Consider the following 27,398-nt stretch of genomic DNA (forward strand, 5'->3'; position numbering starts at 1 on the left):
GCACTTTCTCCTTGTGTCATTCCACTTTTTGTCTTGTTTTATTTTTATGTTTGTATTTTATTATTATTTTTTTTTACAAAATCCATGTCAACAGATCCTTTAGAAATATTTTTCCCAGGAAAAAATCATGACGTGTTCAATACTTATTTACCCTACTCTATATCCCAATTCAAAGTATAAAAAACTTGAATAAAATATTTATAGGGGCAGATGGTGGTGGTGCAGTGGGTAGCACTGATGCCTTACACCAAGAAGGTCGCTGTTTGCATGTTCTCCACGTGTTTGTTTGGGTTTGCTTCGGGTTTTCTTGTCTCCCCAACAAGTCCAAAGACATGCGCTATAGGTGAATTGGGTAAGCTAAATTGTCTGTAGTGTATGTGTGTAAATTAGTGTATGGTTGTTTCCCATTGATGGGTTGCAGCTGGAAGGGCATCTGCTGCATAAAACGTATGCTGGATAAGTTGGCGGTTAATTCCGCTGTGGTGACCCCAGATTAATAAAGGGACTAAGCCGAAAATAAAATGAATGAATGAATGAATGATATTTGTATGGCAACTTTCCAATTTAATCTCATTGACTCATCCAAGTCCCCCAGAATGTTTGGTCATTAAAAAAAGACAAATGCATGAGAAGACAGAATCATGACTTTGAGCAATCAGTTAATCTAAATGAAATTTACTAGAATTTTACAATGCTTTTACCTCTTTGGTTGTAAGCATGCTTCACCATATTCTAACTCAATTGCTTTGCAGCTGTCCATATGGAGGCCGACATGTGAAGCAAACATTATTATTGATTACAAATGACACAGTTAAGTTGTTTAGTGGTATTTATTTGCTGTTGTAAAAAGAACTACTTTAAAATAATCCTTTATTTATTATACAATATTTATATAATATTTCCTAGCAAAAATCATACAAAAGAGACAAAAGCTGTTGGTGTTAGACCCCCCTGTAGTGTTCATTTGACCTATAAAAACTCCAGTCAAACATGTTTAAGTATTTATTTCAGTCTAATCACAAAACTGTAGGCTGAAGCATACATTTCCAATGAACCTATGTTGAAATTAGAGCATGTTAAGAATGATTTTATCAAATAATGTACAATAACAAGTCTATATTACAAAAATAATTGATACTCTATTTATTTGATCAAGCCACTCAGTTCTGAAGGCAGGTCTGACTCATTACTAGGAAGGTGGACCTAAAAAGTGGCTGCTGAGTATGAATGATTAGACTGAAGTCATCTAAGTCGTATTTATTATAATAAAAAACTAAATTATTTAATAATAATGAAATTCATTTAGTGCAAAATAACTTTCGCATAAATCATACTAAATGTGCAACAAAACATTTTTTTTCTTGTACGTTGCTAAATATAAACTTTATGATAGATTAAAGTCAGACAAATAATGCACAATATATATTTATAAACATATGCTGTTCAATGCACTCTGATAATCTTTCTCTTATAAAAGTTTTCAATTTTCTGCCTAATTTCTTTAGTTTTAAACCCATAAATAAGTGGATTTACAATGGGAGGAAATATAACGACAGATATAGAAAACACTCTGCGTAGATGAGCTGGAATACTTTCAGCCCGATGTGCAATAAGAGGAAAAAGAGTGTTGAACTCCAAGAACAGAAAGACGACCAAGTGGGTCCCACATGTCTGAAGAGCCTTCATCTTTGCATCAGACTGCCTATTAGTAACACAAGTGACTAATATATGGATATATGTGAAAGCCACAACAGAAAGCGGCAGGCTGTGGTATAAAGATAAAATAAACAAGCCATACATATTGTTCACTGTTGTGTCTTCACACATGATCTTCATTAAAGAGGGGTTATAACAGATAAGATCTGCCATATACGTCTGACAAATCCTGTGAGGCATTAGAAGACAGAAAAGCACAAATATGATAACAAAATGAATGAACCACATCACACTTATGATTCTCATTAGGTTGCTTGGAGTCATAATAGCTCCATATCTTAGTGGTAAGCAGATTGCGATATACCTGTCAAATGCCATGACCATAAGAATTACGTGAGATGCACCACCATAAAAGTGTATAAAAAAGCCTTGAGTCAAGCATGCCGAGTAAGTTATTGACCTGTCCTGAGACCAGATGCTGTACAGCAGATGAGGAAAAAGGCTTGTGGAGCCCATTGTGTCATTGATTGGCAGGTTGAGCAGCAGTATGTACATTGGTTTGTGAAGATTTCTGTTCAAGCAAATAGTGACGATAATTGTTAAATTGCAAAGTAAAACAATCAAGTATGTCATTATTCCAAATGTTAATACAGGATAAATGCTCATCTGAGGCAATTCCAAAGAGTGTAAAGTCAAAACCACTGAAAGGACAGATTCATTAGGATACATGCTGCAGCTACTGATAAAGCATTAAGCCCAGCAAACCCAGCAAGCCACTAACGTCTTTTTAACGTCACAGAAGATGAATGATTTAAATCAAATTGACCAAATCATCCTTTTAATTCTGATATATTCAGCATCACCTGGAAAAAAAGCCAATTTATTAATAGCACATTGAATTCACCATGACAAAAAACAACACAGAAATAACAGAAACAATACACAAGACAGACATTTCAGTAGTTTAGCAGATTAGTTAGTTTTGAATAATTTTCTAATTGAATAATTTGAGAGATTTGAAGTTGCATGTTTGCTCATTTATAATGGTGTATATACCATAGCTGTATTAGATGAAGTGCTTTATCCCACTCAGCTAACATACTGATCATCTTTCATGAATGTTCATGCAAGTTTAAGATTTATAGCCATGGAGGTGGGCAGGAAAACTCATGCTCAGGTTGGGTATGCATATGACATACGCTCAACCCTGCTGGTAGATGTCATAACTGCATGTGTTTCAAAAGACATCATTCTGCTACTAAACTCTTAGACTTTGAATATTAATCATGTTTTCTGTCTTTGCTTGAAATTAATTATTATAATAGTCAAGCAAAACACAAAGTGTTTTCTGCTTATTTTTAAAATGCAGAATAATTATGAACAAACTCATTTTACAGCAAACTAAATTCTCAATTCGGGCGAGGCAGTGGCGCAGTAGGTAGTGCTGTTGCCTCACAGCAAGAAGGTCGCTGGTTCGAACCTCAGCTCAGTTGGTGTTTCTGTGTGGAGTTTGCATGTTCTCCTTGCCGTCACGTGGGTTTCCACCGGGTACTCCGGTTTCCTCTAAAGTCCAAAGACATGCAGTACAGGTGAAATGGGTAGGCTAAATTGTCCTTAGTGTATGAGTGTGTGTGTGAATGTGTGTGTGGATGTTTCCCAGAGATGGGTACCGGCTGGAAGGGCATCCGCTGCGTAAAAATTTGCTGGATAAGTTGGCAGTTCATTCCGCTGTGGCGACCCCAGATTAATAAAGGGACTAAGCCGACAAGAAAATGAATGAATGAATGAATAAATTCTCAATTCTCTGGTGTGTATGCTTCTCACATTCTCTTTATTTTCTGAGTTCATGGTACATCAAATATACTGGACACGCATGCATGTGAATAGAAATAGTGACACAGGGAGTGAAAGAAAGTGTCCATCACGTCCAAACGTTTTGATGGCTTCCTGGTGGCTGGATGCTTCGTAGGTCATAAACCCTGCCTTATCTACAGTGTGTGATGAATAGGACATGAGTCAAAAAAAAAAAAAATGTTCAATTTAAATTTTTCCAAAATTTTGGATTATCAGGTCGTTTTTTAATCATATTAATGCATATTTAGGTGTTAATTATTTAAATATGTGTGCTTTTGGTTAGTGCTTAAGATTTCATATAAAACACATAGATACAACTGAGTAAAGGCCACCTGTTACTAACTTTTCGCCAATTTTTTGGAGGAGTAGAAATGAAGGGTTTACATAGGGATGCATAAACCTAAATGTACAGAAACTGAAAACTCCTACTGGTGAAAAATAGTGTAAAGTCTAGAGTAAACTCTCAGAAACAATAAAACTTTTAAAAGGCCTACTTTGTACTTTTAGGTTGTAGTATGTTCACCTTAGATAATAATTTTGTACTTTTAAGGTACATTTAAACCATTTTGGTACAAATGCATACATTTTAAAAAAGGATAGTGTGCAATAACAATAATGAAATATTAAACGTGTTTTATCAGTTTTACAGAAGCATGCTTAATTTGTACACATTTAAACATGTTGAGACAACCAAGCAGCCAAAGATTGTCAACATGTCAGATTGACGTTGTATCCCAATATCATGGGATGCTGCATTATGTTTGGACATAAAAATCGGGTTGACGCCAGATTGATGTCAGTGTCCAACGTCAAAGGACGTTGCATTTTGGTTACTTTCCAATGCAACATAAAAGCCAAAAAATATATCAACTTCTAATAATGTTACAGCTTGATGCTGTGTGGATGTTATCCATACGATGTCTAACATTGTCCTTAGACGCTGGCAACCTACATCTAATCTAATATTACAGTCTTATGATGTTGTCTGAATACAACCATAAAAGTTTGTACAAAAGGTCTGCAGAGTGTCAAAGATAAAGTAGATAAATGTATAAAGTTTCTGTCACGAGTGTCTGTATAAAGGACCCAAAAGCAGAGGAGTTTAATTAAATAAGTTTTTAATTAAATAAGCAAAAGAAAGACTCAGCAGCTTGCTTAGATCCAGGGCAGGTCATGGATTTAATAAAAAATAAACTGAGGAATGGACCACAGACCACGTGCCAGAACATAGGATACATTCCAACAAAAAATTAACAGCAAATTAACATGAAAAGGAAATTCAGGAGTGGCATAAATGAAAATCAAAATGAAGCAAGTATTTGGTCCAGGAGTGGTAGTACAGGATAAGGCAACGGCAAAGCAGAGGGTCAGTTCTCCAGGAAGAAAGCAAGTAGAGAAGTGAAACCTTCTCACATATAGGACCAGCAATCAGAAGAAATGAAAGGCAGGTGGCAGTAAATGAGTCAAGCTGTGGTCACACTAGACTTTTCTCCCCACAGACATCCATTCATACAAACGCGAATGCGTCAGACCAGCTCGTGCGACAAGTTTCACAGTTCGCTGCATTGCAAAGTTCAAGCTTGGTGAACTCTGACCAACAAAACCGCATCACTTGACTGCGTGAGACCAGTCGAGGAACAAAACATGGCCTCTCTGGACAGAAATTTAAAACATGGACCAATCGCACACTTTTTTTTAATGTCTAATCATCTTGTTTAATCCCGCCTCTGTTCGCAGCACCGTACGACAGAATTTCGCAAGCTCAAACTCTAGTGTGACCACAGCTTGGGATTACTGATTTGCAAGGACAATCAGCTGTCTGAAACTACCCAGCAAATTGGAGAAAACAGATTGGAAAGCTGAAAAAAACAGAAACACTGTCAGTAAAGAGAGAGAGAGAGCAAAGTTACAGACAGTAACATTCATTCCTTCATTCATTTTCTTTTCGGTAATAATCAAGGGTCGCCACAGCGGAATGAACCGCCAACTTATCCAGCACGTTTTTACGCAGCGCCCTTCCAGCCGCAATCCATATCTGGGAGACAGTTACATTCTCCTAAAATATGGTTTGCTAACTGCATCAATAATTCTGCAGAAATTCCTGTTTTACTTTTGTAGGTGATTAATGTAGATCAACAACAAATGTAAGGTATGACAGCCTTTGGTCTTCACCACATTCTCAGTTTCACCCTCAAACATTGCCCAGAATTAAAAATGTTCTCACAATGATCCTTCAATGGCATCACCGTGAAAACCTTTTTTAGTTTTCCCTGGTACCATTTTTTTAATAGAACTCCAAAACAAAATGAACAACCTTTAAAACAGCATAAAAGTTGCACTTTAGGATAAATGAAGCTCATTAGAACATTATTGTTTAGTTTCTTTCATTCTGACAAACACAGAATTATCATTACAGACAAATAAATGTAGTTAAAAAATTAAAAGATTCTCTGTGATATTAAAAGTAAAACAACAAAACATATTGCATAACAATACAAGACGAAAAATACACATTAGGAATTTAGATTAAATTAGTTCATGAATTAGCTGCAGTTTAGTGAGATTTGAAACCACAACGCACAATAAAATGGAGGATCATTTGTAAACAAGGAAGGAAAAATATTCAGAGGCTGGTCATCTTCCTCTTGAAACAGGTCAGCATTTTCTGCCTGATCTCTTTAGTTTTAAACCCATAAACAAGAGGATTTATAATAGGAGGAAAGACAAAAACTGTTATAGAAAACACTCTACGAAGATAAGCTGGAACACTTTCAGAGCGATGTGCAACGAGTGGAAAAAGAGTGTTAAACTCCAAGAACAAAAAGACGACCAAATGAGTCCCACATGTCTGAAGAGCCTTCATCTTTGCGTCTGACTGCTTATTAGTGACACAAGTGATTAAAATATGAATATATGTGAAAGCCACAACAGAGAGAGCAATGCAGTGGTACAAAACTAGACTGATCAATCCAATGATATTGTTTACTGTCGTGTCTTCACACATGAGTTTCATTATTGATGGATTATAGCAGAAAAGATCTGTCATGTGAGTCCTGCAAATCTTGTAAGGCAGAAGAAGAGAGAAAAGTACAGTTATGACAGTGAAATTAAAAACCCACATCCCAGTTATGATTTTTATCAAGTTATTGCTGTTCATAATAGCTCCATATCTTAGTGGGCAGCAGATTGCGATATATCTGTCATAGGCCATAGCGGTAAGAATAACATAAGACGCACCACCATATAAGTGTACAATAAATCCTTGAAGCAAACAGGCAGGATAGGATATCGAAGTGTCCTGAGACCAGATGCTGTACAGCAGCTGGGAAAAAAAGTTTGTGGCAGCCATTGTGTCATTGATGGGCATGTTGAGCAGCAGTATGTACATCGGTTTATGGAGACTTCTGTTTAAACAAATGGTGATGACAATTGTTAAATTGCAGAACAAGATAAACAAGTATGTTGTTAATCCAAATATGAATGCAGGATAAATGCTCATCTGAGGCAGCTCCAAAGACTGCAACGTCAACACTAAAGGAAAAACAGATCCATTTGGATACATGGTGGATGTTGCCATATTAAAAAAATAAATATAATAAAAAAAAACAAGCTAAAAAGGTTTGAATATAGGTTAGTTTACATTTTTAGTGTAAATAAACACTAATTAATAGTATATATTAAATTTGAAGTTGAAGATATGAAGATATATTTCCTTTTGTAGTGGATATATTACAGCATACGTTATTCTGTAAATATTGAATAATATTCTCATTAAATTCAAATTTCAGATGCACATTTCTTTAAATTACATCTATTAGTCCTTGTAAGTTACTTAACTGATTAAATGTTAAAGTTAAATATAAAGATGTATAAGTATTCAGTCTAATGAAAGGGTGCATCTGTTAAAAAGTACATTGTTTAGAGTCATCTGCAGTCATCTGATCAATATATGTTCTCTGTTTAGGGTGTGTTTACCATGAGAGTGTGTTATTTTATGTCGCATGCGCATTTTGTCCTTTATCTAAGTGAGCCTGTACAGTATATAGGCAGATTGGTATCTCTCGTGAGACACAGAGTCACAGGCACTGGCTGTTCTAAAGTAATTTTGAGTATTGCCCTCTGCTGCCAAGTAGTTTTGTAATTTCTAACACATTTTAAAGCTTTACTTGCAAGTTAATAATGCAAATGTTTGTTATAAAGCTAGATTTGAATCCCTAAATCAGTGGTTGAATTGAATGTTTCAAATGACTTGTTTGTTTTTAATGTGTAATTTAATGTTCCATTTACTCTAATGCTTCAGCTCAAATAGTCATTATGTATGTTATCAAACAAATAAGAAAACAATTGTACTGTTATGTGTTTTTGCATGCTATGATTATGATTATGATATTAGGATTTATGCATTTAGAAGATCCTGGATATAGAAGTCAGACCATGCAGAGCTCTGTATGTCAAAACTACAATTTTAAATAGTTCTATAAGATTAATAGGAATAGGAATGAAGGGCTTTAAGCACAGGGGTAATGTGTGACCTCCTTCTAGTGTTGCTTTGAATTATTTGTTCAAACAGTTGAGATAAAGGCATGAAGGCATCTCTTTTTTCGAAACTGTATTTCTAATCTGTGTAAAGTTCTTAAGAAAAACACAAAGCAACAACAGACTTTACATGTTGTTAAAACACAGAGCTCTATTAAAAATCATTTAAGAATCAATTAGAGAATGACTAATAATACTAGGGGTAATGTTATTGGCTGGAAAATTAACAGCTAGAGTTTTGACATAATATATTCTTTGAAAGAATGACTGAGTGTGTGTCTAACGCATGGAATACATACAACAACCAGAGATATACTTCAGCAGCTGATGTGTGACATCAATAAATCTGCTGATTTGCATTATCACTGGTGACAGGTAATGCTTAAAATATAAACGTAATGTCTGTTGTCCTAAGACGACGTCAGACTTCCACTTTTTTTTTTGTACATTGTAACGAATATGGCCGACCAGACACATAAATATTTGCATTTTATTCCACAACCGAGCCAACTTTGCCCAGAGAAGACTCGAAACCTGATTCCGAGGTATTTACGACCCAAAGGAATGTGCCATGTGGCATTAAACACAGGAACGGCTTACAAAGGACTTTTTAAACTGCTTGTTTAACACTGATGTTTTCATATAAACTTTACTCTTTATGTTAATCATATGTTTTGCAAAGTTTCCCTTCCTCTTGTATTAATATTTTTGGTTTTAATACCCCTGCATATAATGTTTAACTGTACCTAAGCTGAACAACCTCTTATACTGTTCAAGTTTGGACTTTTCAAAAAGCTTACAAATCGATCGTTGACATTTTATTTTAATATGAGTGCAACATATTAACGTTTTAAGAGACTTTAACATTTTTGTCCCGATTTGCATAAAATTTGCCTATGCAAATTCTTCTGCCTCGGACAAAGACCTGTAAGGTTAGTATTCCAGGAAGTTAGCTTCTAATTGGTCAACTTTCCATGGAGGGTTGATCCGAACCCGCCCTATAAAAGTTTAGGACCAAGGTAAACTCACTCTCTCTTTTCTTCGCCTCTCTCTGGGGACTCTCTCTTCACATCTCTCTCTGCTCTAAAACACACTGCCTGGGAGCTCCCCCCTCTCTCTCCCAACTCCAGGCAACCCCCCTCTCTGCTCTGGAAACACGTCGTTTTGAAACCTTCTTCAAACTCAGCAACTTCCTCACAAACCTAAGTATTGAAACCTTCAAGAAAGCAGGCGGAAACCCAGACGGAAAGGGTTAATCGCACCGCGCTCTGACATTTCACCGCCTAGAACCCTTTGGCTGTTTCAGCGTGAAACACCAACTTCCCCACTACAACCCTCGTGGAAACAAAGAACGGACGAACCACATGCTCAACAACGGACAACAACTCACGGACAGACCGCAAGTATCAACTCTCTTCCAACATCTAAACTGGTGTGAGCTAAATTCAACCCTAAAGAGACAATAGAAGGGTTATATTGAATTTGATTAAGTTTGGTTGCTTGGTTTGTTCTTACAAACTCAGAGGTTTTCCCATCGTTACACCTTCTCAACCTCTTACCTCATGTTACTCTTCCCTATGCTTGTATGAATGTGTGTTTGTGTTAGGTGTTAGTTTCTGTTAGATTAGCCAATAACATAAATAATAAACAAAAAATTAAATATGTAATTTTTACATACACAAATGTTAAAATGGCCCCCCAATGAATTGTCAGTCACTAAAATAGCCACATTTAAGTTTGACACCCCTGTCCTAAAACATTGAATAAATGATATAGAAACTAGTATATTATTCATAATGTAAACAGGGATCTTCATTAAATCATCAGTGTATAAAGTCACTTAATTGAATTTATTGAATTTGAACTTATTGAATGGGATAGCCCCTTGAGATGAATCATCTCATTTTCGAGGGGGTCCCTAAAAAGTTCACTTCCCTTAATTACAGCATGTGCATCCACTGATTAGCATAAATGTCCATAGGAGAAGGTGAGCCAGTGAGAAGGTGAAGTGAACCATCTGACCATCTATATTTGGGTGAAGCTGCGGTCACATTAGAGATTGAGCATGCGATATTCTGTCGAGTGGCGCTGCGAAAAGGGGCGAGATTAAACAAGCTAATTAGACATTTTAAAAAGCGAGCGATTGCTCCATGTTTTAAATTTCTGTCCAGAGATGTCATGTTTTGATCCTCGATTGGTCTCACGCAGTCAAGTGATGCGATTTCGCAGGTTAGAGTACACCAAGCTTGAACTTTGCACTGTGGCAACCTGTGAAACTTAACGCATGACCCTGCGTTTCTGGTCTGACGCATTTGCGTGTGTATGAATGGAAGTCTATGGGAGGAAAAGCCCAGTGTGACCGCAGCATGATTGTGCACATGTGTAGTGAGAGGTGGCTGGTGAAGAGAGCAATGATTGGAGCTGAGGAAACGAGATGGTGAGGGAGAATGCTGATTAGAGCAGCAGGAACGAGCCGGGTATGTGACAGTTACATCTGCGTTTGCTCTGTTTTTGTTTTTTTTTGTTTTTACCCTAATTTGCAAACTAAAGAGAACTTGGATAGTTTACATTTAGAGTACATTAGTGTCTCTGTCATGTTAATGTATGAAAGAGAACTGTTACACACATATTGTTTGTTATATGCAATGCAAAAACTTTGAAGCTCAACATCTCAAAATCATTTAGAATGCAAATAGAATCTAATAATTCTAAGGCGATGATCTTTAAAAGCAATAGTGTTCCATGTCAACAGTCAAATGAAAAGCTTATGACGTTGACAATCGCATTCCCATTGTGAGTTCTTTCCTCATGTGGTTAATAATCCACACAGACTTATGACAGTATATAAGGCTTGAGATATAGACATAGGCCTATAGTCACAGTCAAGACTAGACTTGGTCAAACTGTTAATATCTGCTACAGTATGTAATTGACTACTCATAATTCTCACTGCATATTATGTAGAAGAGCAAAAGACATCTAAATGTATCAGATCTGTTGTAAGTAGACTATTTTAAATATTACACATTACTTGATTGAGCTTTGTTATATATTTGTTGAATATGCTCTTTTCTTCTACTTTATTTAGGATAATATCATGTCTTCGGCAGTCGACGTCTACAATGTGTCATCTGATCTGTCTCTTCAGGGCTTCGATTTGTCTCCTGAGAAAGCCATAATTGCATTTTTCTTTGCTATTGTGAATTATATAATCATACTGTTGTGCAACTCCTTTCTTCTGTTCACCATCATAAGCAATAAGGCTCTTCATGAACCCATGCACATTCTTCTGTTAAATTTGCCCATTAATGACCTCATAGGCTCCACATGTCTGTTCCCTCATGTCATGCGGGAGCTTCTGTTTGACACCAGGACTATGTCGTTCTCCGTCTGCATTACTCAGGCTTTCTTTATACATGTATATGCAGTATCTGCTGTCTTTATCTTGGCTGCAATGGCATATGATAGATATGTTGCCATATGCCAGCCGATGAGATACACTACAATTATGACCAATATCCACCTCGCCAAGATCATCTCTTTGGTTTGGCTCTCTAATTTGATACTAATGGCAGTGCTTTTTATTCTTCTCCTCCGTCTGCCTCGCTGTAGGTCTTTCCTCAACCATCCATACTGCGACAATCCCTCTCTGCTTCAGCTGGTTTGTGCAGATACGACTATTAATAATATTTATGGACTGTTAATGACAGCCGTGTCTCAAGTGTGTTCATTGGGTTTAATTATGTACTCATATTTACGCATTCTTATAGCATGTTTCCGTAACAAACGTTCCGACACGAGGAGCAAAGCTCTTCAGACGTGCGGCACACATCTGGTTGTTTTTGGCTTGTTTGAATGTTTGGGTCTTTTCACAATAATCTCATATAGGATTAAAGATATTTCTATTCATCTGAGGAAATTCATTGCGGTCGCTGCTATGATATTGCCCCCAACGATGAACCCTGTTATATATGGACTGAGGACTAAAGAAATAAGAGTTAAAGGGATCAAATTTTTCCACAGAAAAGTTTTTGTGTCATGAAGAAAAGAAACACAGGAGAGAATACTGAAAATAAACCTCACATTTAATTTCTACAAAAGTTGATAAGATGTAGACATGCTTTCATTTATGTGACATTATTATATATTTTTTTATTTACACACATTTATAAGCCATTTCAGAAGTTGTAAACATCCTGTACAAATTCCATTATATCTAACTTATATATTAATGCTAGATTTATTAATTATAGTCAAGGTTTATTATTATATATAACATATCTAAATATTTTTTCATTTTTGATTCTCTCACATGCCATGTTTTGTTGTAAATGAATGTGACCAGCCTTTATTGTTTAAAATAAAATAGTTTCAAAGCTAATTGTATTGATTTCACTATGTCAATGTTGATCTTGCTGACCATGGATTAATCCAAAGAAACCCTTAAACTGCAAAACTGAAAAAAAAAAAAAAAACATATATACTTTATATACTTGGTTTATATACTCTCTGAAAGAGTATATAAGCAGACAAATGAAATTCCATTGAGTTGGCAGCGTCAGCATGCGCAAAGCGCAAACAGGACACAGCAATAAAGGGTCTGGGTCTGGCAGATTTTGCTGAATAAAAATGCCTCCAGATACCAGCCCAATTGTCCGATGCCAACGTGACCAGCAGAGCTGTCTACCTGGACATAAATCTTTAAGATACTGAGTCGAGTGACTGAGCAGACCTTTCCTAAAAGAGATTTCCAAGTGGGTATGAGAGGGAAACAGAATATAATTAATGTCCTTGTCTCGTGTTTCTGGGAACTGGATGATGAGGTAATGCTTTCCCAGCATGCCACCTTCGCCGCATCCTTAGAGCGGGGATGATAACGCTAACCCCTGCAGAGGGGGCAGCCAACTGAAGGAGGAAAGCATCACACTGATCTGGCATGTTCAGGGTCCTTCTCTGGGAAAATGTAAACACCCTCTTAGAGGGTGCTCTAGCCTGAGTGATGGCATTAACCACCTGACCGGTAGGTCACTTCCGCGCTCCATCTATGGACCATATGTGAGGCCTAGATCTGGGCGCAGGTGCCAAACAGTGCCTGTCCCAAAGAAGAAGCTTCTTCAGGGGATGTGCCATGGAGGGGCAATCATGAGGAGAGTAGAAATACAGGTCTGATTGAACCAGAGAGGGGAAATAAACGGACCTGTTCCTCATCCTCCCTGACTTTACACAGTATCTGTGCAAGTGGGCTCACTGGAGAAATGCAAATTACACACGCCCTGGGGCCAGCTGGGAAGTCATTGCACTAGACGCACATATAACAACTGGACAGTCAGGGCTGGAGTCTCCATTTTTCCAGGCGAAACTGCCGTGAGAGCACATCAGTTGCAAGAGTGGGCTCGGCGAGGAAAAATGGGATGCAGCGATTCCGCAACGTTTGACTTCGGGGGAACAGCTTAAGGCAGTTAAAATTCCAATGCAACCAGGTTCCTAAACAGCTGCATGCCCGCACCACACAGCCCTCCAGTGCAACTGGAAGCCTCTGTTGAAACAATGATATGCCTGGACACTTGTTCTTAAGGCACACAGGCCTGTAGAAATGCAGGGTCCGTCCAAAGGTTGAGGGTGTGGTGACACAGAGAAGTGACAGTCACCCGGTGCGTTTGGGTGACATGCACATCTTGGGACCTGGTCGTGAAGTCAATGCTAAAGCGGTCTCATGTGAAACAACCTAGCGGCAAGACAGCAGCTGTGGATGACATATTCTACAGGAGCCTCTGAATAATGTCAATGGGACCACAGCTTCTCTGTCGAACTCTCTCAGACAGGTCAGCATCAGCTGGATGTGGTCTCAAGGGAGATGCGTTGTCATGGTGATCGAGTCCAGCTCCAACCCGAGAAAAGAGATGCTCTGCACCGGACGAGCTTGCACTTTTCTTGATTGACTGTGCAAAATCAATTGATCCCGTGAGCACTAAATCAGCCAGTCAAGATAATTGAGAATGTGGATGCCCGCGTGCCGAAGGGGCGCTAGGGAACCCTCCACAAGCTTGGTGAAAACATGCGGAGACTGAGAGAGCCCGAAGGGAAGGACTTTTACTAGTAGGGCTCGACCTTTAAACGCAGACCGCAGAAACTGACGATGGCGTGGAAGTATGGAGACATGAAGTACGCATCCATAAGGTCTATTGCTGCAGACCAATCCCAAGTACGAACGCACCAGAGGATGTGCTTCTGCGTAAGCGTTCTGAATGGCAGCTTGTAAAGACAGCGGTTCAAAATGCGCAGATGTAAGATTGGCTGTAGCCCACCGCTTTTATTGGGTATAGTACAGTACAGGCTGTAAAGTCCGCTCTTCACCTCAGCTAGAGAGACCGGCTAGATTGCATCCTTCACCAGGAAGACAGCAATCTCCCCTAAGAACACAGCAATCTCCTCTCGTAAGACAGGGGTGGACACAGGTGCGACCCTGGAAACACATTCCCGTGAACTTAGGAGGAATTGAATCACGTAGCTGAGTCTGATTGTGCCAAATGAGCCACCGCGAAGGCTGGCCAGTGCTAACCAGGCAGGCAGAGCCCTTGCTAATGGCTTCATCAGCAAGATCGCTAACGTGTCAGCAGTGGGGCAGTGCGGAGTGGGAGGGCTGACCCGGGAATCGCTGGGGTCCCGCGGAAGAGCAGGAGGCGAGAGACTCACTCTCACCTTGTACCCAGACTCCGGAGGAGCGGCTAGAAGTGTGAGAAAAGGGAAACCATCTTCCCACACTTCGCAAGCCACTGATGAAGTGCACCAACCCTGCAAGCTGGGAAAAGGGAAAAATGCTCTTTCTTTGAGGGTTTGATGGCATTTTTTAAGCACCGTTGCCATTTAAGCCCGGCCCCCCACCAGGGAAACAGCAAGTTCCCTCTTCTCCAGATGGCCCGTCTCAGAAGGGCTTCGCATTCCATTTACTGGACTAAGCGGCACCCTATGGCAGGGAGCGCTTTTTGCCTTCAAGGTGCTCGGCCCTGCCACTTCGCCAGAGGCACAGGAGGGGGTGGAGCAGCTCTCGTTGGTGGGCACCCTCAGCGAGAAGCAATGGATGTGGATGGTTCGGCAGGGGGAACGGTCTTACGTCCCCGCTGATAGATGACTCTGCCCATTGCATCCGACTTCACCACCTTGAATTCCTGGGTCACCGAATGGTGTCGCCGAACAGGCCAGCCTGGAATATGGGCGAGTTAAGAGAGCAAACTGTCAACTTTGTGCATAACTTTTCTCCAGGTTTAGCCAGAGGTGGCGTTCCTGGACCACTAATGCTCTTTTAGGAAATTCGCAACAATACATACCGCCTTGGAGGACCGGACCCAAAGAACTCCAGGCAAGGAAGAAACCCAGCTTGACCGTCTGCCGCCATGTATCACACACTCTGGACCACGAGAAGCAGCCCACTTTCTCGTTCTCTCCCTCGCTGTTGTAACAGTCAGAGAAACCCTAATCCACTCTATCAGAAGCTTTGTGAAATTAATTAAATTAATAAGAAGGCTGATTGTTTTTATTAAAAAGTAATGCTTCAATTAAAAATCTGCCAGATAGAACCTTGTAATTTCAAGCAAAAAATTACTTCAGAATTAGAAGGTTCTATCTGCATTTGCCCTGTTTTTTTTTTTTTTTTTTTTTTACATCAAGAGTACATTAGTGTCTCTGTCAAGTTAATGTATGAAAGAGAACTGTTGTTTGCACATATTGTTTGCTATATGGAATGCAAAAACTTTGAAGCTCAACATCTCAAAATCATTTAGAACACAGATAGAATCTAATAATTCTAAGGCGATGATCTTTAAAAGCAATAGTGTTCCATGTCAACAGTCAAATGAAAAGCTTATGACGTTGACAATCGCATTGCCATTGTGAGTTCTTTCCTCATGTGGTTAATAATCCACACAGACTTATCACAGTATATAAGGCTTGAGATATAGACATAGGCCTATAGTCACAGTCAAGACTAGACTTGGTCAAACTGTTAATATCTGCTACAGTATGTAATTGACTACTCATAATTCTTACTGCATATTATGTAGAAGAGCAAAAGACATCTAAATGCATCATATCTGTTGTAAGTAGACTATTTTAAATATTACACATTACTTGATTGAGCTTTGTTATATATTTGTTAAATATGCTCTTTTCTTCTACTTTATTTAGGATAATATCATGTCTTCGGCAGTCGACGTCTACAATGTGTCATCTGATCTGTCTCTTCAGGGCTTCGATTTGTCTCCTGAGAAAGCCATTATTGCATTTTTCTTTGCCATTGTGAATTATATAATCATACTGTTGTGCAACTCCTTTCTTCTGTTCACCATCATAACCAATAAGGCTCTTCATGAACCCATGCACATTCTTCTGTTAAATTTGCCCATTAATGACCTCATAGGCTCCACATGTCTGTTCCCTCATGTCATGCGGGAGCTTCTGTTTGACACCAGGACTATGTCGTTCTCCGTCTGCATTACTCAGGCTTTCTTTATACATGTATATGCAGTATCTACTGTCTTTATATTGACTGCAATGGCATATGATAGATATGTTGCCATATGCCAGCCGATGAGATACACTACAATTATGACCAATATCCACCTCGCCAAGATCATCTCTTTGGTTTGGCTCTCTAATTTGACACTAATGGCTGTGCTTTTTATTCTTCTCCTCCGTCTGCCTCGCTGTAGGTCTTTCCTCAACCATCCATACTGCGACAATCCCTCTCTGCTTCAGCTGGTTTGTGCAGATACGACTATTAATAATATTTATGGACTGTTAATGACAGCTGTGTGTCAAGCGTTTACAGTGGGTTTAATTATATACTCATATCTACATATACTTATAGCATGTTTTCGTAACAAACGTTCCGACACGAGGAGCAAAGCTCTGCAGACGTGCGGCACACATCTGGTTGTTTTTGTCTTGTTTGAATGTTTGGGTCTTTTCACAATAATCTCATATAGGATCAAAGATATTTCTATTCACCTGAGGAAATTCATTGCAGTTGCTGCTATGATATTGCCCCCGACGGTAAACCCTGTTATATATGGACTGAGGACTAAAGAAATAAGAGTTAAAGGGATCAAATTTTTCCACAGAAAAGTTTTTGTGTCATGAAGAAAAAAGAGAGAACACTGGGAATAAATACTGCTGAGAATACTGCTTTCACTCATGTGACATTATTATATATTTTTTCTATGTGAGTGTGTGTGTGTGTGTGTATGTATATATATATATATATATATATATATATATATATATATATATATATATATATATATATATATATATATATATATATATATATATATAAATATATATATATACAGTTGAAGTCAGAATTATTAGCCCCCCTTTGATTTTTATTTCTTTTTTAAAATATTTCTCAAATTATGTTTAACAGATCAAGTGCATTTTCAAAGTATGTCTGTTAATATTTTTTTCTAGAGAAAGTCTTATTTGTTTTATTTAGGCTAGAATAAAAGCAGTTTTATTTATTTTTTTAAACATTTTAGGGTCAAAATTATTAGCCCCTTTAAGCTATTTTTTTCGATAGTCAACAGAACAAACCATCCTTATACAATGACTTACCTAATAACTCTAACCTGCCTAGTTAACCTAAATAACCTAGTTAATCCTTTAAATGTCACTTTAAGCTGTATAGAAGTGTCTTCTAGTAAAATTTCTAGTAAAATATTATTTACTGTCATCATGGCAAAGATAAAATAAATAAATGATTAGAAATTAGTTATTAAAACTATTATGTTTAGAAATGTGTTGAAAATGTCCATTAAACAGAAATTGGGTAAAACAATAAACAGGGGGGCTAATAATTCTGAATTCAACTGTATATATATATATATATATATTTTAATATTAATTATTTTTTTCATTTTTGATTCTCTCTCATGCCATGTTTCTTTGTAAATTTGAATGTGACCAGTCTTTATTGTCTAAAATAAAATACTTTTTAAAGCAAATTGTCTTAATTTCAACGTTGATCTTTCTGACCAGGGATTAATCCAAAGAAACCCCTAAATTGCAAAACTGAAAAAATTATTTGTTAGAAAGAGGTTTGATGAATATTTTAATGTAATTTATATCCTACCTATAATAAAAAATACATATAGTAACATACTACATAGTTTTATCAAATTTATCCAATACATTTCATGTTAAAACTGGTACACAACATCACAGGCAATAGGTTGTTCTCTGGGGTTCCACGGGGGAATATTTTGAGACCTTTACTTTTCCTGATGTATATCCATGACCTTCCTCAGGTAATTAAACATTCAGATTCTTTATGCTGATGATGCTGCACTTTTTGTGTCTGCATCAAATAAAGACACAATTAACAATAAATTAAATACAGATATTCAGCATTTACAGCACATCAATGGCTACAATTATTTGATCATTAACGTCAAGAAAACAGAATGTATGTACTCACCTAGGCGAAAATGATCCATAACCAATCCCATCACTTACTCAAATTAAAAACTTTTCATTTTATTTACATAATAATTGGGAATCAGTCTGGACTCTAACCTTACTTATTATGACCATGTTCAAAATGTCTATAAAAGCTGAAACAAAGGCTATTTGTTTATGGGAAAATTAGGACAAATTTGTTTTTTTCTGTTTCTGAAACTAATTTTCATGCCATAACTTTGTACACCTTGTCATACAGTTTGCCTGTTTGGTCACTCACAACAGATGATATATTGGAGCCAAAAGCTAGACAGTACATATAGGGTCTATAAGATCCATAATAGACTTTCTTGATGGACACATCACTGCTTTGCTCTATCACTTTCTAATGCTTTATCATTTCGAAATTTCGAACACAGGGATTAAACTTTATTATCAATTTTTTAATTTTTAGCAGCCCCAGTCTTTGGTACAAAAACTTAATGCAAGGACTGATTGTTTCACCAGATCTGCAACAAATGGATGTTTTCCGTTACCGGTTTTTAAATACAGATGCATACATACATACACACACACACACACACACACATATACACACACACACACACACACACATATACACACATATACACACACACACACACACACACACACACACACACACACACACACACACACACACACACACACACACACACACACAGATGTACATACAGAGATCTTTCTTTTATGTATTCACAAAAGCCTGGAATGAAATCCCACAACATCTTAAAACAATACCAACTCTGAGACTTTTTAAAAAAGCAAAAGCTGGTCATCTGAACTATCGCTGTAGCCACTAAGGTAGTAGCCTGTCTATTTTGTATGTTTGGTGATTGTTTGTAGTGTTCTCATGTGTTGATAAAGAGACAGATGACAGCATTCATGCTGAGTCAGGCCTGATTATCTTTCAATATTTTCCTGTTTGAAAATCATAAATAAAATAAATAAATAGTTACAGTGTCAATTAAAAATATTTTTTAAGGATAGACTTCTAAGCTAAGGATTAAATTTCTACAAAAACCTATGTTTTTTCCCCCCAATATCTCTGCTAAATTGATTAAACATGCATTAGTCAATGCAATGAAATCATAAATAAGATGTCCCTGAAATCACAATTTTATATCAGATAAAGAAGTAAATCTGACTACGCAAACCATACATGTTATACACATAATTAATTTTGAACAGCAAGAATGATAGAAAATTGGATTTATACTGTAATTAAGAGTAAATCAGTATCTTAAAATAATATATTTATTTTTTCAGTCCATCCATTCATTTATTAAATCATTGCCTAAGAGTCATAGAAACGCTGGTAACACTTTATTTTTCTGGTCTTTTTTAGACAATCTGTTGACTGTAAGTCAGTTACTATTTAGGGCCAAGCTTAATGGAATCATGACATGGCCTTTAAAATAGTGTCAATATATATAAATATACAAACAGATTAATATATGTGGACTAATATGCTACTACTACTAAAATGTCATGGATGATGAGCTGACAAATGCAAATGTGAAGGGAATACTGTACTTTAAGCAAATACAATTTTTTTACTTGATCATAACTATATAACAGTCAGAATTATTAGACCCCTTGAATTTTTCGCCCCCGTTTATTTTTTTCCCCAGTTTTCTGTTTAACAGAAAGAAGATTTTTTTCAACTTATTTCTAAACATAATAGTTTTAATAACTCATCTCTAAAAACTGATTTATTTTATCTTTGCCATGATGACAGTAAATAACATTTTACTAGATATTTTTCAACACTTCTATACAGCTTACAGTGACATTTAAAGAATTATGCAAGTTATTGTATAATAATGGTTTGTTCTGTAGACTATCGAAAAAAATATTAGCTCAAAGGGGCTAATAATTTTGTCCTTAACAAGGTTTTTTAATAATTAAAAACTGCTTTTATTCCAGTCGAAATAAAGCACAAAAGACTTTCTCTAGAAGAAAAAAATATTATCACACATGCTGTGAAAATTTCCTTGCTCTGTTAAACATCATTTGGGAAATATTTAAAAAGAAAAAAAAATTCAAAGGGGGCTAATAATTCTGACTTCAACTGTATAATATCTATAATAATACATCTATATATATAAATCTTCTCTTCATTAAAAATATTCATTATGCTGATGAGTTTGTTGACTTTTGTTGTTATTGGGTCTGAGAGTTTATCTTCACTGTGCAGACTCAAAATCCTAAAGTTAACAGGGGTCAGGCTGGGCCATTTTTATTGCACTTTTCTACTCTGCTGAGAATGTTGTACTGAAGGTCACCCTCACCCTACAGTATTGTATATTAAAATGTTGCCTTCATTGTAATGTTTATTTTATTGTATCTTGTAATTTTTGTGTTGTGGCACAATGCTGTAATTTATGGGGATTTTATGGGGAAAATATGGGTTCTAGTGTGTTAAACGTAAAATATGTACCATATAGTGGTAAATAATGTGCAAATGGTGCTGCCTTTTTTTCCTGAGAGTGTATGACAAATTATTTTTCATACAGGCACGCAAGAATGGTAATGTGTGCTTGGCATTGAAAACATTTTGTATTGAATGAATATCTTATTCAACAAAACAGTGAACATATCCTGTACAACTTAGTGCATATGGGACATAAACAAACCACCAGGACAATTAAAAAGGAGAAGGAGGATATATGGCAATAGTGAGAAGTGACTGGGAAATTTTTATTAATACAATATATAATGCGCCCTAATAGGTTATGCTTGTGCCCATACATGAAAAAGCATACACAGTTGTCCATAGAAAATGATGACTATTTTGTTTCAATTCATTTGTTTTACCATAAACAGAATTGTGTATAAACATACAGATATGAGGATTACTTAAAGAAACTGATACATTTTACAGGTAATTGTACATTGGGGTTTTAGATGAGTCTTAGTTTCTTTCATTAAGGTATATGCTTATGTTTTTCTATATAAATCTTCTCCGGCCATTATACTGTTGTTTGCAAATAAGTCAATTGCACTAGGCACTTTTTGCATTATAAGCACAATTTTAGGAACCACTATACAATGTTTCCATCTGTTTTCATTACTCCACAATAAGTTTATATATTGTTTACATTCATAGATATTTATGTTTTTACATTTCATAATTATACTTCTGTCACTCCTTTGTATATAAGTGTATTTATGTGTATGTCGTGTTTGACTTCACTGTGGATGGCAAAGAAAGAATTTCATTGTACAGGAAAATGTGTTTCCTTACTGTGCACATGACAATAAACAAATTGAATTGAATAGAATTAAATTGTAATAAAATATAGTATATTGGGCAACATAATAAAATATAATATAATATAATATAATATAATATAATATAATATAATATAATATAATATAATATAATATAATATAATATAATATAATATAAGATAATATAAGATAATATATGACACATTTATAAAGAATTATTATGGACAGATGTTTGAGACACATACAGCAAGCCATGTTTCCAGAGGTTGCTGCAAGGTTCTCTAACATGTCCAATTTATTATACCAACTAGCAGTCTATTGGTCAAAACAGAATTGTGTCATGGCAAACTCCACTCTTATTGGCTGTCCAAACACTGTGTCATCATGAGCTCATCTACCTTGAGACATGTTAGATGTTATTCCCATATGTCAGTCTTTTGCAACTGTAATCAGTCATTAGATTAATGAATGTGTTTTGTTTCATTAGTCCTGTTTGTTTCTTCGCTCTCTATGGGGAACCATAGATGTGGATTTGTCAAAACAAAATAATGAGTCTCTTAGGGACCTGCACGAGGTGCTGAAGTTTCTTATCTTTTATGCTTATATTATATTGTCATTTTGAATTGTTTATGGAATTTTTTTAAACTATTATTCTTAAATAAAGTATTAAGATAAAGGCCTGATTTGGTTTTGATGATTTTGCATGATCTGTATGAATGTTTTTGGCAGTTTTTTGACATGAGACCTCATAAACATAACAGTTACTGGCCCGTATTTTAGTTATTAATAAAAGTGTACATTTTTGATCTCATAAGGCCTTAAAAAGGGCCTATTTGAGGTCTATTTGTAGAAAGTATGGGACTTCATTTCCTTTTTACGATGCACAGCTTTATTTTCCCTTAAAATGGATGCTGGGTCCTTAACACCATTTTTGACTGTCTTAAGGACATTACATGTTAGTTGGCACTAAATTTTTAATGTGCATTGAAGAAAAGACAGAAGTGGTGGTTTTTGGATCCGGGGGAACTTAGGATTGTCTGGATCTTGGTGTGTTAAATCCTTTTGTAAAAACTAATGTAAAAAACCTGGGTGTTATTATGGATAGTGACTTGATGATAGTGAACTGGATAAACAGTCTAGTTTTGGTGTTTAAATGCCTAAATGGACTAGCACCAAGATATTTGTCTTCATTCATTTAATTGTACACTCCATCAAGGGCACTTAGATGTGCTGATTAGTGACTTTTGGCTGTTCCACGCACAAAGTTAAAAACCAGGAGGGGACTGTGCCTTTGCAGTGGTTGCCCCGTACTTAAAATAATTTGCCTCTCCATTATGAGCAGGCCACAACCCTTTCTGTTTTTTAAATCTAGTCTTAAAACCTATTTTTACTCTTTGGCTTTAAATACCATACAAAAGTCCAATGTCTGTTGTATTTGTCCTTTGTTTTAGATGGTGAATGTGTGTACAGCACTTGGGTAAGCACTTGTTTTTTAAAAGTACTTTATAAATAAATATTGACTTGACTTAAAAAATGCAGATCTAGAAATGTCCTTCCAATGCTCAGGTAAAAGTGTTTAAGAAAAATAAATGTTTAAGAAGAACAAACCTGTCCATGGTTTTGTCTTCATCTTCATTTTTTATTCCTGGGATTTTTAATATAAAAGATATGAAGTTTACTATACTCGTTAAAATAAGATTGGTGTTACAATACAGCAACACGGTGCGGCTAAATATCAACTTCGATATAAACAGCCCTGGGAGTAGCTAAGTAAGTATATCAATAATATATAATGATATAACATGAATATATAAAACAGTATAATAATGCAAAAAGCCATAAACACTTCAAAATACTTACCATTCTTAAGATTACTTAGATTTTTATTTGATGTTAAAAATGTAAATACCATATTATATATACTGTTAAATGTCCTATTAGGAAAATGCCCAATTATAAACTTTGACACCGGTGAGATAGAATGTAAATTGTAAAATGGCTTATTTGTGAATATGGTAAGATATATTGCAATGGTAAAATTATTGACATCACAAAGTATTGCACAATAAGTCGATATAATGTTTATTGTGACAGGCCTACTAAAATGTGTTTGTTTGTAATTAAATTTAATTAATGATAAATGTAATTAAATCCTGGTAACCACATATTTACAGTGGCTTTACTAAACTAACTATTGTCTAACGAACTAAACAGTAGTTTTACAAATGATAATCTATAAATCATTGTTACTAAACTTATAATATAAAGCCTAATTTTCATAAGGTTATTGTCTCAAAAGGATATGACATCTTGGCCTGGTTAAAAAGTGCAAAACAGTTCGTTTTGAACATGTTTGCTTTTATGGGTCAAAGTATAAAGACAAAAAAATTTTATTTAGATCACTAAACTAAATGCTCGTGAGAAAATTTGATCTTGCATAACCAATCAAGGCAATTACAGTATATTTTTGATTGCATTAGACCCATTTGACCCGGGTCATCATTTCTGATACCTTTAAAAATCCCTCTTCCTTTCGCATGGCCAAAAAAATTCTAGAGAAATCAGTTAGTATTTGTTTTTGTTTAACGTCAAGTTGCACTTAAAGTTTTCTTCCTGTTTTCTATTACCAAATCAACAAAGTTCAAAGTAGTTTAGTAAAGGTTCAATCTAGATTTTCAGTAAAAAATACATTTTTGTTCAGTTTCAGTTCAGTTTTTATTATCACATTTTATTAAATGTTGCAACTGTCCACATGGGTTGTTGCAACCATCCGTCCTTCTGCTAGAGGTCAGTTGCAACTTTTGACTTTGTCTGTTTAAGTTTAAATTCTGTTTACATTATCATTTGTACACATTATAGCAATGTAGGTTGGTGTCTAATATAGGTGGGTTTATTATATTAAAATATTGGGTTGCCACAAATTATTTGTCTCTGAGAAACTAAATGAAATGCAAAACGTGTTGCAACTGTCCCCACTCTCCCCTATTAAAAAATGTTTTTTACTCTTCACTGTCCTATTAATAAATGTGAAAACACCTAAACATGATTATTATTACATTTTGGATGCATGTTTAACCAAACAAAACGTCTGCTTTTTATTGTAAAATATGTTTTGTATGGTTCACTTTTTTGTCATGGTTCAGTGAGTTCAGTCATTTTAAGAAATACAATCTAAAGACCTGTATGGCTATGAATGGCCATATGAATGAATGGTGCACATTTCAGACATAATATTCACTAAAAACAATGAAATGAACAAAGCGTGTTTCTGAATAATCATGAACATGCGTTCCCACGCTTTTCCACTAGGTAAAGCGTTTATTTCCAATGTCAGATCACACGTTTGCTTTTGTAATGATTCATGAACCTCACACATAATGTTTAATAAAGTATGTTGGGTCACTGACAAACAAAGAAATACATTTTCAAGACATGAAGTAACCAAACACCCCTCATGTGATTTCTCTATTTTTTGTTATACACAGAACAGCTGTAGTTACAAAGCCTACTGACATTAAAAATACTTTGAAAAGTCAAATGTGGCATTCAGAGGTACATAGTAATGGTAATGGCAAGACTTTACACAGCTGTTTGTCTTTCTAAACACTACTTTTCACCCAGTAAAAAGAAATGTTTCACACTTAACATGTTAACAAAATGTTAACAACCACATTAAAATATTGAGGAATTATAATGTTATAGTTATATACAACTGACTGCCTACTCTCATATTCAAGCACACGATTTGAACAGTCAAAAAACACTATAGGTTGTGCAGCCTATATCATTTATTAATTTATTTATTGACTAGAGAAAAAGCTGTCATTTTGAATACTTTTAATTCTCCTTCACTCTTAAAATAAAGGTTCTTTAATGTTATTGACTGATGAAAATGGAATCTGTTTATGATAAGCAAATCTATTATTCTAAATAAACAGGGACACCAGTTTAGGCTACTATCAAAGATGTGTTGCTGGTATGGCATTGCATTTACTGTAGTCTCGTTGCATCACATGGCCTGGGTAAAAATGATATTGCTAAGCAAATAATGAATAAGGACATTAAAGGGTTTAGACTGGGTAGTTTGAAATATCAGTAGGCTTCAAATGAATACTCTTTATTAATTGTTAAACTTGGTTAAATTATAAGCATGCAACATGAAGCAAGATCTTCCTCAGATAACCAAGGATTGCAAGCACACATTATATATTTGATAAGCACTACCATGCATTAACCCCCGAAAATCACTTTTCCTGTTCCTCTATGCTAGGGTACCATACTGTACATCAGGGGCGGACTGGCCATCTGGCAATTCTGGCAAATGTCAGAAGGGCCAGACCAATTTTTAAATGTGGGCCGGTCAGTTTTTTTTTTTTTTAATAACAATAAAAAGTATTGTTTTTAAGTGCAGACAGCCTTTATCTCTTGCTAGATGTGATATTATGATGATGATAATTAAAAAAATAATAATAATAAATGTTAAGCATTTGGCCGACCCAATCTAAGGTTACCCGGACATAATCAAAATCTGGCAAGAATGTCATATTATTTCACCCTCTTTACATCAAAATAAATAGTGAAAGTGTGTGTCCGTGGGTGGGGCTGTGTCGGTGTGGTAATGTGGGCTGGTGTGGCAACAGTGCCAGGGCAGAATTTTTTGTCCCAGTCCGCCCCTGCTGTACATCATGCATGATGCTAATGTCCTCAGAACAGCAGCTTGCACATATTAATTATTTGTGGATTATTTATCTGGTCCACAAGATGTCAGTACTGAACAACTTATATGACTACAACAATTCAGGCCTGCATTGATGAGCACTTGTGTGCGGATTAAAGTATGTCTGCAACTCTTTTCTAATCATATACAAAGACATTTTAGTGTATGCAGGAGTATTCATTAACAAAGTGCTGCAAATACTATAATACATGTGACCATAGGGCACAAATCCAACCTTAACTTGCACTGGTAAATGCTTGGCAATAAACCAAAATACATTGTATGGGTCAACATCCTAGATTTTTCTTTTATGGCACAACTGTTAGAATAATGATAAAAAATCATGTTCCATGAAGACATTTTGTAAATTTTCAACCTTAAAAATATGAAAACTCAAATTATGATTGGCAATGTGGATTCCTAAGAAATTAATTTAGACAACTTTAAGGACATTTTTTTTATATATTTATATATTTTAACACACAAGATTTTTTTTTTTTGGCCAGAAATAATTCAATCTTAACAATGTTTTCAACAATAGAAAGCTTATTTATTTAGATGCATACCATGTCCCACATGCATCTCAATTAAAAAAGGTTTTTGTGGTTCGTGGTCACATACAGTATAATACACAACTATGGCATGGCTAAAATACCTATTTAGAAACAGCTATATTGTTTTTCATGTGTGTGTGCATTTGCACATAATATCAAAAGAAGTATGCTTTTAAAAGCCATGTGTTTGATTATGCATGGTAGCATATCTATTAACACAAATAAAAAATACTTAATCCTCTTATAGGGATTAACAAATCTGAGTGAACCATATCAAATACTTTAAATTGGGTGAGCTGTAGATTTTAGCTTCAGGTTTTAATTAATGAGTTCAGATGTGTTTATTTAGGGTA

At 35.8% G+C, this 27,398-nt stretch overlaps 5 protein-coding genes across 7 annotated transcripts in view; 3 read left to right on the forward strand and 2 right to left on the reverse strand.

The window, feature by feature from the left end:
• Positions 1-27,398, forward strand: part of or40a1 (odorant receptor, family 40, subfamily A, member 1) — a 617,996-nt gene that overhangs the window by 588,616 nt on the left and 1,982 nt on the right. Inside the window, exon 2 of one of the 2 annotated variants that reach the window (XM_073923365.1) lies at positions 23,226-23,251. The exons of the other annotated variant lie outside the window; for it this stretch is intronic. Coding sequence (XP_073779466.1) covers positions 23,233-23,251 — 19 coding nt within the window. The 5' untranslated portion in view covers positions 23,226-23,232. The remainder of the gene's footprint in view (positions 1-23,225; positions 23,252-27,398) is intronic. 2 annotated transcript variants of the gene reach the window in all.
• Positions 1,444-2,385, reverse strand: or71ar1 (odorant receptor, family 71, subfamily AR, member 1). Its single transcript, NM_001128417.1, has one exon. It carries the CDS (start codon positions 2,383-2,385, stop codon positions 1,444-1,446), a length of 942 nt encoding a protein of 313 aa, NP_001121889.1.
• Positions 6,134-7,072, reverse strand: or71as1 (odorant receptor, family 71, subfamily AS, member 1). Its single transcript, NM_001128580.1, has one exon. It carries the CDS (start codon positions 7,070-7,072, stop codon positions 6,134-6,136), a length of 939 nt encoding a protein of 312 aa, NP_001122052.1.
• On the forward strand, positions 10,919-12,427 carry or15.37 (odorant receptor 15.37). Its single transcript, NM_001076729.1, is given in 2 exon segments — positions 10,919-11,045; positions 11,135-12,427. A coding segment is annotated over 1 exon segment (945 nt). The 5' UTR covers positions 10,919-11,045; positions 11,135-11,143; the 3' UTR covers positions 12,089-12,427.
• On the forward strand, positions 16,084-17,245 carry or71al2 (odorant receptor, family 71, subfamily AL, member 2). Of its 2 annotated transcripts, XM_005157689.6 has the most exons (2): positions 16,084-16,138; positions 16,228-17,236. In XM_005157689.6, exon 2 carries the CDS (start codon positions 16,237-16,239, stop codon positions 17,179-17,181), a length of 945 nt encoding a protein of 314 aa, XP_005157746.1. In that variant the 5' UTR covers positions 16,084-16,138; positions 16,228-16,236; the 3' UTR covers positions 17,182-17,236. The 2 variants fall into 2 exon arrangements, with proteins under 2 accessions (XP_005157746.1, NP_001034711.1); NM_001039622.2 differs by lacking the exon at positions 16,084-16,138 and having other exon boundaries at positions 16,163-17,245.

Source organism: Danio rerio, chromosome 15 (assembly GCF_049306965.1).
Source record: "Danio rerio strain Tuebingen ecotype United States chromosome 15, GRCz12tu, whole genome shotgun sequence".
NCBI lineage: Eukaryota > Metazoa > Chordata > Actinopteri > Cypriniformes > Danionidae > Danio > Danio rerio.